The sequence below is a fragment of the Phocoena phocoena genome, chromosome 3 (genome assembly GCF_963924675.1).
Source record: "Phocoena phocoena chromosome 3, mPhoPho1.1, whole genome shotgun sequence".
Taxonomy (NCBI): Eukaryota; Metazoa; Chordata; class Mammalia; order Artiodactyla; family Phocoenidae; genus Phocoena; species Phocoena phocoena.
In genome coordinates, this window is record NC_089221.1 from 161,237,942 (window position 1) to 161,250,660 (window position 12,719).

The window sequence follows — 12,719 nt, forward strand, 5'->3', positions numbered from 1 at the left end:
TGGGCAGAGCAAATTCTGCCTTGGGGATCTGCCTATGGGTCTCATTCTTGCTAAACTCTGAAGAGCTGGATAGTGGGTCTGTCTTTTCATCATTGTGTTCCCAGTGCCTAGCATGTGGCTGGCACACAGCAGGTGCTCAATAAATGTTTGTCAAATAAATTGTTTGTATTCTTGATCAAGCTGTACCTGAAGCTGAACCTTGCACCTCTTTTCAATACACTGAGCAAATACATTGTGATTAAGCCAGTCTGACTAGGGTGTCTGTCCTTTGAGCCTGCAAAGCATGCCACTATTCTGGGACCTCTTCCCTAAGAAGCCTCCCACCCCAATTCCCTGCCCCCACCCCTGGCCTCACCTTGAGTTTAGATAGCTGACCCAGCTCCTTGGCTGCATTGAAGATCATCTGGGTTCCCTGTAGGTAACAACAGACATAACCCCGGTGAGGGTGGGGGGGTCCTTCTGCCCACTGCCCAAGCCGCCACTGACACCCCGGCCCTGGACGCCATCTTGGTTCTTGTCCAAAGGCTCTGGGCAGGGCAATGGTTGTGTCCTGGGGACAGAGGTCTGGAGCCCCCCAGGAAGTGCTGAGAAGGAGACGGTGACCTTGTCTCCAGAAATCTCAGTCCCGTGGGGTGCTACCCATCCTGCCATCTCCACCATGACCCCAGGTTTGTGGGACAGAGAAGAAAACAGAGAGCAGGCTGTGACGGTGTTTGCGGGTATGGGTGGGGCTTGCCAGCCCCAAGTCATGGAGCCTTGAGCAAACTATGGGATGGGCTCTGTGTAGTGAAAACCACTACCCACCATGGGCCCATTCCCTCTGTAGAAGAATTTCCCCAGTAATCTGGGGGGGCCTGTTAATCTGACCTTTTAAAGGAAGAATCCTCCCCCTTAACACACACCTCAGTACCCCGCCCCCAAAACAGACATCAGCAATATGACGTCCTGGTTATGGCTCCGATGAACCGGGTGGGCATGGGTTCAAATCCCAGCTCTGCTATGTGGCCCTGGGCAAGTCATTTAACCTCTCTCACCCCCCAGTTTTCCCATCTTGATGGGGGAAATCATATCCCAGCTTAGCTGGGACTAATCGTGTCTTTGTTCAGTGTTCACGATTCTTATCACTTTGTTTTGAGGTCACGGGCAGTGTTAGGGGAGACGGGGTCGTGGCCTGGAAGCTACATGTCCTGCCTCCTCCATTACTATGTTGGGTGACCTGAGGCATGTCTTTGGCCCTTTCTTGGCCTCAGTTTCCTCCCCTGGCTAATAGGGGCACCTACACTAGCTTAGAGGATAACAGCTGTGGGGGGAGCTGAGTATCAGTGAAGTTATGAGTCCTGAATTACTGGGTCCTGGGGTGGTCTGGGGGTCCCAGGCAGGACTAGACAGGGAGGAGGGCCATTTACAGCTGGGATGTTTGGAATCACATTGAGGCTTTTCCAAGCTGGCCAGTGGGATCTGGTCACCCTGCCACTACTGGTATTATTATTAGCATCCTGGCAGTCGCTACTCTTCTTATTCCTTGTCTGTGATTCCCCAAGGCTGTCACAAGGCACAGTTACTCGGGAGCCCAGCCTGGACCTTGGTTTCCCCTGCAGCACCCTCCTCCCCACCTGCCACCCTTCCCGCGCCACCCCTCACGAGCAAGCCAGACAGACAAAGGAAGAAGAGACCAACAGACAGGGTCACGGTACACCCCCGGATGGCACGGATCACAGAGGTGGAAGAAGGTAGGGGGTGGGTGGTGGGTAGGTAGGGGGTGGGGTGGGAGCCAGACAGACAGGGAGAGGCTGGTCTTACATCTGAGTGGCTTGGCAATTTCACCCTGCCCTGTGGAGAGAATCAGGCGAAGGTCAGAGTTCGGGTGGCTGCTGAGAGGATACTCAGTGGGACTTCCCTGCCCCCTCAAAGCACAGCCCACGAGCTCCCTCCCAGGTTCTGGGTCTAACGCTGGAACCCCTCCCCAGCTAGGCACCTTCCCTTGTCCTCTGGTGGGGACCTGGGGCCAGACTCTGGAATGTCAGGAGGCTAGAATCAGCCCATCACCTGGGGACAGGTGTCCAATCCCACAGTCAGCCTGCCCCAAGATGGGGTGCCTTGGCGAGGGGAAAGAAGAGAAGGCTCAGAGTCTCTCCTCCGCCAACTCCCAAGACCCTACCCCAGCAGGCCTGACTCTAAAAGAAGCGTACTAACAGGTATCACCGGTTCACTCAACACACAGACACACACCCAGGCACATCCATGGGTGTGCAGAAAGTTTATGCACACACAAACCCCCGATCAACATACGAAGACACACACATGTGCAGAATTCACAAGCTAAAACACACACGTGTACTACTAAAGACTTGCACACGTGTACACAATTACACACATAAACCCACGCACTCTCCACCCCCCCAGGGATGTACATACACGTATATGGTGCCTGACATACTGCACGTGTTCCCCAAAGGGCTGGATGAATGAGTTGGGGAGCCCTACAACCCATGTTCGTGAGGCGGAGACCCCACTTGTGCGCACACAGGCATGATAGCTCCCGTATGACGGCACAGCAAGGGCAACTGTTCACATGTTGCCCCAGCTCCTATCTCCTTATAACGAACACCCATTGGAATAAAAAAAACAAAACAAAACATGTCTCAGTCCAGGGCAGTTGTCCAGTGTCTGGGCCCTTCTTGAAGCCACAGAATTTCAGCTGAGCCCAGGGCTGGGATAAGCCCTTTGGGTATCGTCGTGAGAGGGCAGGAGCTGTTTGCGCACAAACACGCGCACACACGCTAAGCCACGTCCCTGGGGAATCACCTTGTCGCTGACTTCTGGTTTTGTGGGACTTCGTTAGGATACCCTCCTCCTACCCATGACCCCCAGCTGGCCTTTCTGCCCATGCAAATGGACACACACATACACACACACACACCCAGACACCAGAGCTTGGGACCTCAGTGCAGACGAGGCCCTCATTACCTTTTCTAATCCCTTGCCATGTTTTCTCAAGAGGTTGCCCTGCAGAGACAATGTCACAAGGTGATCAACCTAGCAAGCTGTGTGGGACGGGAATCCAGAGTAATAACACATACTCACGGGGACAGGAAGTAAAGGGCATCTGCACTGCACAGAGGGCTGGTAACAGGGTTGCCGGGGGGATTGTGTGTGTGCCTTAATGACTGACTCTTAAAAAGGGTAAGAGAGTCAGATAGGAAAGAGAAAGAGCCAGAGAGAGAGAGAGAGAGAGAGAGAGAGAGAGAAGTTGCTGCCAAAATATAATCCATTTACATTTACTGTATACATGAGGCTCTTGGTTCTTGAGTCAACAGGAAAGCAAATAGTCTCCATATTCAGACAGACCTGAATTTGAATCCTGATTCTGGCATATATTTACTATGTGGCTTTGAGCAAGTGACTCTCTGGGCCTCAGCTTTCCTCATCTGTAAAATGGGAATAATAACATCCATCCTACTCAAAGGGTTGTCATGAAGGTGAGCTGAAACAACAGCTATGAGGTCTGGAATACAGGGAATCCTCAATAAATGTGAATTCCCTTAGCTCTCTACCCACAAATGCATTGTCTGTAGTTGGGTACGCTGCCACCATGTAGTTACAGCCAAAGACCCACACTGCAGCCCCAAGAAGTGAGATGAGCACTAGCGAACTTTTGACAAGGTGAAATCTTGTAACAGCCTTGTCTTGCCTACAAAAGAGGACTCTAAAGTGGTTTTAACTGATCTCTGCCCTCCTATGTGTCTACATACTACCACCACCACCAATAACATTAGCTCTAATTTAGTGAGCACTGCCTCAGTCTGTCACTGAGTCGAGCACTTTAACGCCTCATCCTATTTGGTTCTCACAACACTCAGAGAGCTGCTACAATTAACCTCTTTTTCCAGACAAGGAAATGGAGGTTGGGAGGTGAAGTGACTTCCCAAGGTCACAGAGAGAATGGCTGGGCTGAGATTTGATGCCAAGTCTGCCTGACACCAAGGAGTCACAACATCGTCCCCGACCTGGGTGCCTGGGTGTGTGTCTGGGATTCTTGTGTGTTAGTATGTGTGGTGGAAGTGGGGTGAGCAGGGCTGGTGGTGGGGTCTGTACTGATCAGCTATACAGACCGGGGTGGTGAGGACCTGTATTTTGGGTGGCTACTAACAGTTCACAGCTGAAAAGAGAGGTCAGAGGAGCTCCATTGACTTTGAACTTCCTTCTGGTTTCGGGGACCCAGATATCCTGGTGGTGTCTGAGCATGGGAGTAAGGGCGAATTCTAACTAAAAGATGTGGGCAGATGTGAAGGTGCTGGGCCGAGGTTTTGGGAGGAGGGAGGCCCCTCCTTCGTACTTATAATTGGGGGTGGGCGTGGCCTCCCTCCCTCCCGGCCCTGCCCCTCCCCATGCTCCGCCCCAGACAGACACAGGCACATCTAGGCGGGAGGTGGGACAGTGGATGGGGGGCCAGTGGGTGAGGAGGGGGCGTTGGGTGGGGGGGTGCAGCCACGCGGTGGGCCGAGTCCAGACACAGAGCGGATGGACAGACAGACGGACAGAAGGGCCTCTACTTACGATCATCTGTCAGCCGTGATGGGGGTAGGGCGGTGGGGGAGGGGGGAATAAGTCACCATGAGTCTCCAGGGAGGCCAGGGAAGGGGCGGAGAAGGCACCGAGGGACGGACCCCGGACCCAGTGCCCCAGCCCAGCCCAGCAGCCCAGAGGAGACAGGCAGGCAGCAGGAGGTCCGGAGCCTCCCCCACCATCATTGCCTCTAGGCGGACCCCCTCCCCCGCCCCTCCCCCAAGCCTCCCTCATCCACCCAGGAATGTCCTCCCATTATGTGTTGTGCCATCAACCGCATGCCATCACTGTCCTCAGGCCACTGACACCTCCCCGCTGGAACCCACGCCCAGCCACAACCCCTCTGAAGATGTCGCCCCCACCCCCCCCGACCCCCACCCCACCCCCCGCCCACCCGCCAACCCTGCAGATCACCATCTCTGGGCTGTTCCCAGAAGAGTCCCAGAGGCACGGTCCTGGTCTCTGGATGACCACTGACCTCTGCTTGACCTCTACGAACTTGGATGCTCTCTGTAACCTCTGGTTGACCTCCTGGAGCTCTCTGTTCTATTGGTCTCTGATCTTTGAAATCTGGGTATCTCCTCTCCTTGTCTCTTGATTGACCTCCAAAGCCCCCTGATGAACCCACTGGCCCCTATGACCTCTGTAACCCACGGACGGCCTTGATCCCCAAGCTGACCTCTCTGTTTTCTGGGTGATCTCTGACCTTTGAATAATCTCGTGACCCACATGTGACCCCTGTGTCCCCTAGACATCTCTTTACTTGACCTTTAAATGACCTCTTTGATGACTTTTGACCCATGTGTGACCTCTCTGATTTTTGAATGGCCCCACTGACCTCCAGTGGCTTCTATACCCTCAGATGGCCCTTGTGCCTGGATGACCTCTAAGCCCCCAATGCCTTTGATGCCAAGCTCTCTGGGCTCCCAAAGAGGAGGAAGCCCAGGTGTCCCCTCTGGCCCCCTGTGGGCCTCACCGTCTGGTCAGTGAGGGGTGGCAGGACGATGGTCTTCTCCATGGTGTTCATGACCAGCTTCCATAACTCCTTCAGCACCCGCTTCAGCACCGTCTTCTCACAGATTTTGGCAAAGAGAGTCAGGCTGGGGGCAAGGGACAGGCCTGAGAGAGCGCCCAGATGGACCTAACCTGAGAAGCCCCTTCCCCTCAATACATGGGCAAGGTGGGAAGGCATTCCATGGGCACGCAAGAGGGCGCACAGCCTGTACAGGGACCCCTGGGTGGTCTGATGGGGCTATGGGGAGAAGACGCATGGGGAGAAGAGTGAAAGGTGGGTGGACAGGTGAGCAGGGGCTAGACTTGGAAGGGGCCTCAAAGTCTAGGAGGAAGGCCTGGGCCTTAGCATGAGGGCAGTGGGGAGAGTGTTTAAGAGAGAAGAGACACAGCCAGACTCTCCTGTTTGAAAGAACATAGTAGGAGACGATCTGGAATAGGAAGCTTGGAGACCAGGGACTATGAGGGGGCTGAGGCCACGCTCAGAAGGGAGAGGGAGGGAATGAGAGGGTAAACAACAAAGAGTTCATGACTGATTGTATGGGATTGAGAGAGGGCAATCCACCATGATCCTTCCGACAACTGACCCACCCATCCACCAAACCATCCTTCCGGCAACCTTCTTTAATTCTTCCTCCATCACTTTTCCCTACCTTCCTTCTTTCCTTTCTTCCGTCCTCGCACCCAGACATCCATCCACCCATCCTCCAAATAGTTATTCATCCATCCAAATATTTACCCAACTCTCCATCCATCCATTCATCTATCCAACCATCCTTTTACCCATATACCCTCCATCTAGGTTTCTAAGCATTTATCTTTTAATCTACACATCCATCTGCTCACCCATCCCTCATGTCATTTACCATCCATTCACCCATACAAATACTTACCCACCAATCCTTCCAGTCATTAACCCACCCATTTTCCCATCCCTTCATGCCTCCACTCACCCACCCGTCCAAACCATTCAACCACCACCCAGCAAACATGCCCTGAGTGTCCTCTCCAGGCCAGCCCCCAGGTTTCTGAGGCCCGACCCCGGAGCCCTCCCTGGTGGACTCAGTCCACCTGGCCTGGCTCACTTGCTGTCCAGCAGGTCCATGATGGGTTGCAGTACATTGTCGGCATCCTGGGCCACACTGCTGCAGGCACTGGCTGGCACATTGCCTGTGCCTTTCACCTGGCTAAGGATGTCGCCCATTTGCTTGACACAATCTTCAATGTGTGGCTGGAAGCTGGGAACACAGAGAGGAGGAGCTCAGATCAGACTCTCCTGGCCTCTGGAAGAAAGGCAGGATGAGGCTGATCTGTGGATCTCTTATCGCCAGCATCGGGGAGCCATGGCATATAACAGCCAGGGCGGGATTTAATAGCAGAAATGGACATCAGACTAAGATATTTACCTGCGTTGTTTATTGCATCACACGGTCCTACTCAGGCACTATTGTTATCATCATCTCCACTTTACAGATGGGTAAACTAAGATTCAGAGAGGTTAAGCAACTCACCCAAGGCCACACAGCTAGTAAGCAGTGAAGCCTGCATTGAATTCAACTTCATCTAACTCCTAGCCTGAGATCTTCGCCACTACATCTGCTGAGTCTCCAGATGCCGCAGGCTCAGAGGTCTGAGAGCTGTCCCCTCCCTTCTGCTCCCAGCCCTGGAGATGCCCCCACCTGGTAGCAAACACCCGGCTGAGCTCATCTAAGACGTTGTTGAGTTTCACCTGTAGCTCCTTCAAGATGTCACTGGCCTCAGCATCCAGCTGAGGAGGGAGAAGGGACATCAGGTCAGGTTTATAGGGCATCCACACGGATGGGGCATTTTCCCATCCAACCCAGGGAAAGGGATCCAATCCAGGGAAAGGGATACCAAGGGGCTGGAGAGGAAACTGAGGTCCAGACAGTTAAGCGGCTTGTTTGGGTTTGACGGAGTAGCTGAAGTGGAATTCATCAGGTACAAGCTCTGGGGCCTGCAGGGACGTGGGGATGATGATGGCCGCACGGGGGCCCTGCCTCACCTCCTTTCCTCCCATGGCTTCGAACATCTTCTCTAGCTGAACTCGCAGCTGCTGAGTGTTATTCATGAGGATGCAGGGCTGGGGATGGGACAGAACGGAGTCAGTGCTCAGGACCTCGCCCCAGAGCCTCCCCTCCCCCACGTGGCCAGGGACCTCAGATGGTTCCAGGTCTGGGTCTGGAGGAAGCTGGGGTCCCATAGGGTCATCTGAGAATGGAAGACAGCATTTGGGATCAGATTTCTGGGAGTGTTGGGTGGGGGTGTCTCTGGGGACCAACAGGGGGAAGGAGGACTCCCCCAGGGTGGGCTGAACCTGGTGGGTCCAGGAGAGGGGCTGGACCTCTGGGAGTAGCAGGAAGGGGAGTTCTTGTCACATAGCAGTATTCTCCTACATGGGCTCAAAACTTTGTAGGCTCAAAGTTTTGAGCTTATACCCCGAAGCATACACACTGAAGGCTTCATTCACAACAACCAGACAACGGCATGAAGGCACATCCCCTCGCCTCCAGATACCCCCAAGACTCACATAGTCCGACACAAAGACACACACAGTTGGACACACATGCAGACACAGGTATCAGAGCCCAGGGAAGGATGGACCTCTGGGGGTATGGAATGGGGTTAGGAGGAAACAGGACAGGGATCCCTGCAGGTCACCACTTTCTCCTTCTCCTTCGAGCAGTAGGAGGCGAAGTCCTTGGAGATGATGTCCGCATACTGGAGGAGCACATTACTGATGGTCTGGGGGGGACACAGAGGGTGGGTGAGACAAGGGGCTGGGCTTGGATGGGCCCATCAAGAGCCACTAGTGAGATCAGGGATGAACCCAAACTCCTACTAGCACCTAAGATGGACCACTGGGGCTGGGTGAATTCTCCATCCAGGATGACCATCATGGCCAACGGGAGACACCACTAGCTGAAGATGATTATTTTACATAGACCCAGCTCTTTTTTAAGCTGGGTTCAAGAGCAACCAACAATCACATTAACCCAGCCCCAAACACAAGCATAACTCAGTCCCAAATGGAATCCCAGTTCCTATCTGCAATCCTCAACTTCACCCCAGGTTAAAGTCAACCCATCTGAACCTCAACCCCAGGCCAATGGTCCCAACCTTCAAACTCGCCCCAACACCCACCCACGTTCTCCATAAATCCTAACATTCACTCCAACCTCAATGCCCAATTGAATCTCAGTCCTAATAGTAACCCTAAAACTAACCCCAACCTCAACCCCATCTCTAAGCCTGACCCCAGCTCCAAATTCAACCACAACCCTGACCTCAATCCCAACCTCAAACTCAACCTCAGCCCAAACCCTGATCCCAACTTCAACTCCAATCCCAATGATATCACCAGCCCTATCCTCAACCCAAACCTCAACCTCAAATCCCACCCTCAAACTTCAACCACAATTCCAATCACTATGGCATGACCAACTCCAGCACTGACCTCAACCCCTACCTGAACACCAGTGATAGCACCAACCCCAACCTTGACCCAGGATTGACTCAGTCCCAACCTCAGTATCAACCCTGACTCTGACCTCAATCCTAACCTCAACTCCAACCCCAACTTTGATCCTATTCCATCCCCCACCTGGACCCCATCCCCACTCCCGAACCTTGGCAAAGCGCCTCATGTAGTGCCCCACGATCTGGGGGTCAGGACACTCAAGTTTCTTGATGATCTCAAAGCTCTGATTGAGCTGGGAGAAGACATCCACCACGGAGCAAGAGAACAGGGCATGTTCTGAAGTCTGTTGGAACTGCATTGGGAGGGAGGACAGGAGGGAGGAGAGAGGTCAGAGCCAGACAGTTCCCAGAGCCCAACCCTCTTGCTCTCCACAGAGAGATCCAGAATGCCCTGGGATGATAATGGGATGGACAGTGTGCAAGGTGAACTTAGAGCCAAGACTTAGGGGTGTACACAGCGGGCAGGGGTCGGGCTTGATAAACCGTCATTCGTTTGTTGGACCGTCAACAAAAGACCGTCAACACTGTGAACAAGACAAACATGGCTGGCACCTTTCAGAGACTGGCCTCATCCCAAGGGCATTTTTTGCCCCCAGATTGGATCCCAATGGACCCCAGAAGTAGTGAGGTCGCTGTGAGCAGACTGGGACCTTGGTGGTGGATCAGCTTTCTTACCCCATCCTTCTTGTCTCGCTCCAGGGCTCCGTGCAAGAAATCCCGGGACACTTCCTCATTCTCGTCCAGCCACTGGATGACGAAGGGCTCAAACCACCTGGAATGGAGAGACAGGATGCGGCCCTGCCGTCTCCTGTCCCCCTAACCCTCTGCTCAAAATCACGCTATGGCCTGGGTGGCCACTTCCCAGCTCCCCTCCTGCACGAGGCCTTGGCTGTTTCATCCTTGAAATGAAGGGCGTGACTATTGTCAGAGCAAGGCCCAGACATGTGGACATCCTGGTTGATAAACTGCCCCTGGGCAAGTGGGTTTATTCTCTGACGTCCTGATACAGCACACAGTAGGTCCTTGGTCAGTGGTGATCATCGTCCCACTCTCCAACAAAGCCCGAGAGTCAGACATCCCGAGTTCGAATCCCGGCTCCGTCACTAATTAGACATCACCTTGGGCAAATCCTTCAGCATTTTATCCTGTTTCCTGATCCACAAAGTGGGAATGACAACACTCCCATCTCGTAGAATTGGTGAAAGGATTAAATGAGAAAAGACAAGTGGGACTGCTCAGCACGGTTCCTGATACATGTGATCATTAACTGTCCATAGTCCAATGACTGAGAATGGAGAACACTGGGTTTGTACCCCACCTGTGCCCCTGATGCCCAGGGAACTCTGAGGAGGTCAACCCTCCCACCCTGGACCTCAGTCTAGCTGTCAGCGCTACAGTTCTGGCTTGGGTTCAGGGCACAGGACTTACGCAGGATACTCAGGTACTCGGTCCTTAAAGGCAGGAAGCTCTGTCACATACTCATTGTAGAGCCATTTGACCTTGAAGTGGAGGTTCATGTAATCAGCACTCTTGCATAGGCGATGCTTATCGTGCTCTGGTGGGGGAAGCAAGGGGGCAGCTTAGCTGGGAGGGTCTGCCACTCTCTGTCTTGGTAGTGCCCACTCTGGCCATCACTGATGTCTGACCTCAGGTATGAGGGTCCAGGGCACTCACAGCCTTAGAAGGGACACTGAGGCACAGCTACCTGCTGTAGCCAGGCTGGGAGATACGGGGGTGGGAGGACTCACCCTCCATTGCATACTTCATATCCTGGGCAAACAGATTCCACATCACTTCAGCGCTGATTTTACCCACGTTCAGTTCCTGGGGAAACCTGGTGAAGGCCATGAAAGTATGAAACCTTGGCAGACAGAAGCCAGATGGTACAGGATGCTTTGGCCTTGCCAGCCCCAGAGGGTAGTGCGGGACGGACAAGGGGTCTGGATTCAAGTTCATTCATAGCTACTGACTTGCTGAGTGACTCTGCACTGGGGCCCTGCTTCTCTCTGAGCCTCCACCTACCCATCCCTCCATTCACTCATTAACCCATTCATCCATCTATCTACCTATCCATTCACCCACCCATCTGTCTATTCACCCATCTGTCCATCTCTCCATCCATCCCTGCATTCATTCCTTTATCCACCCACCCATCCTTCCACCGATCTATCCATCCATCCATCCACTTATTCATCCATCCATCCATCCATCCACCTGTCCATCCATCCATCCATCTATTCATCCATACATCTCCCATTCATGCATCCATCATTTGGTCCATCCATCCAAAATCCCTCATCTTAACTCGATATCTAAGTAACCAAGAGATGCTGGCACCCCAGAGACAGGAGCCTTTCTAGCGCTCACCTCAGGGAGCAGTAAAACACAATAGCTCATTCGGCTAACACAGGCGAAAATTCTACAGACGTGTAAAGCCACAAACCAAAACTGTGCACACATTCACACAATACACACATTGCACATTAAAGTACATTCCACAACTGTACACAAATAACAATTAAATCCATAAACCACAACTATACACAAAATTATATACACACATGTAAGAGATAGTGTGATGTACACGCAAAACATTTAGTAGAGTATCTAACACAGTAAATACTTGAACAACACGATCTATTGTTATTTACGAACCTACAGACCCATATAAAATTACATACATATGAGCAAGTTACACAAATCAACACATACAAAATACCTGTCTGATTAGACCAATGACTGTGTACACGCACACAGTTTTGTTTGTTTGCCAATTATGCCATATTTCATCCATGCACAACCACACCCACAACTGCCCCCACATACACAACGTTTCATATGTAATTAGATACGATCGCCTTTACACACAAGACACAAAACTGTGACACATTCACGACGACCTCCAGATAACTAACTGCACAGACATAGAACTCACTGGTTGAGGCAGGGAGTGTAGGAATTCTTGTCTTCCTCAATGATGGACACTATGAGAGTGATCAGCTTGGACCAGAAGTCGAGGTTCTTGATGCTGGGGCCCTGCTCCTCTGGGGGAACTTCCCCCTTCTTGGCCTGGAAAGAACAGTGGGGACGTTGGCCACAAAGGATCCAGGGGTGGGGAGCTCAGACATTTCATTATTGAGGGCCAGGAGTTTAGTGAGGAAGGGCCCCATTGACATATGTAAGTTTCAGGTGTGAGGTCTGCGTGAAAAGGAACTAAACTCACATAAACTGGCCCCAACAGAGCTCATGTCCACACAGCTCAACGAAGCTTAATTAGGCCCAACTCATAAAACTGAATGGAACTGAATTTAGTTGAACAAACTCAAGCCCGCTAAACCAAACAGAACTGAAATGAATGCAAATCGGGACCACTTAGCTTAACAGATGGCAGTTTTCAGAGTTAATTCAGTGGAACTGGGCCAATTACACTGAATTAGTGGAATCAAACTTAACTGGATTGAATTAAACTCAAACGAACCCAATTGGATTGAACCTAATCAACTTGTTCAAGATCAAGATCAATCTAAATCAAAATAACGGAAATAAATCACCTTGAACTCAACCCAACCCAACGTAATCTAATTCAACTCAACCCAAGTCAACCCAATCCAACTCCACCTACTTATCTCAACCTAACATACTCA

General features: G+C 52.2%; 1 protein-coding gene across 4 annotated transcripts in view; it reads right to left on the minus strand.

Annotated features, from left to right (window-relative positions):
• The window catches only part of UNC13A (unc-13 homolog A), a 63,032-nt gene that overhangs the window by 8,310 nt on the left and 42,003 nt on the right, over positions 1-12,719 (minus strand). Inside the window, exons 26-39 of one of the 4 annotated variants that reach the window (XM_065874697.1) lie at positions 12,011-12,144; positions 10,824-10,909; positions 10,504-10,630; positions 9,751-9,847; positions 9,225-9,368; positions 8,257-8,340; positions 7,601-7,678; positions 7,257-7,345; positions 6,663-6,815; positions 5,543-5,666; positions 4,558-4,563; positions 2,968-3,006; positions 1,801-1,830; positions 356-412 (exon numbers count right to left, since the gene is read on the minus strand). In XM_065874697.1, the coding sequence (XP_065730769.1) occupies positions 356-412; positions 1,801-1,830; positions 2,968-3,006; positions 4,558-4,563; positions 5,543-5,666; positions 6,663-6,815; positions 7,257-7,345; positions 7,601-7,678; positions 8,257-8,340; positions 9,225-9,368; positions 9,751-9,847; positions 10,504-10,630; positions 10,824-10,909; positions 12,011-12,144 (1,248 nt within the window). The remainder of the gene's footprint in view (positions 1-355; positions 413-1,800; positions 1,831-2,967; positions 3,007-4,557; positions 4,564-5,542; positions 5,667-6,662; positions 6,816-7,256; positions 7,346-7,600; positions 7,679-8,256; positions 8,341-9,224; positions 9,369-9,750; positions 9,848-10,503; positions 10,631-10,823; positions 10,910-12,010; positions 12,145-12,719) is intronic. The other 3 variants (XM_065874700.1, XM_065874698.1, XM_065874701.1) reach the window with 3 other exon arrangements.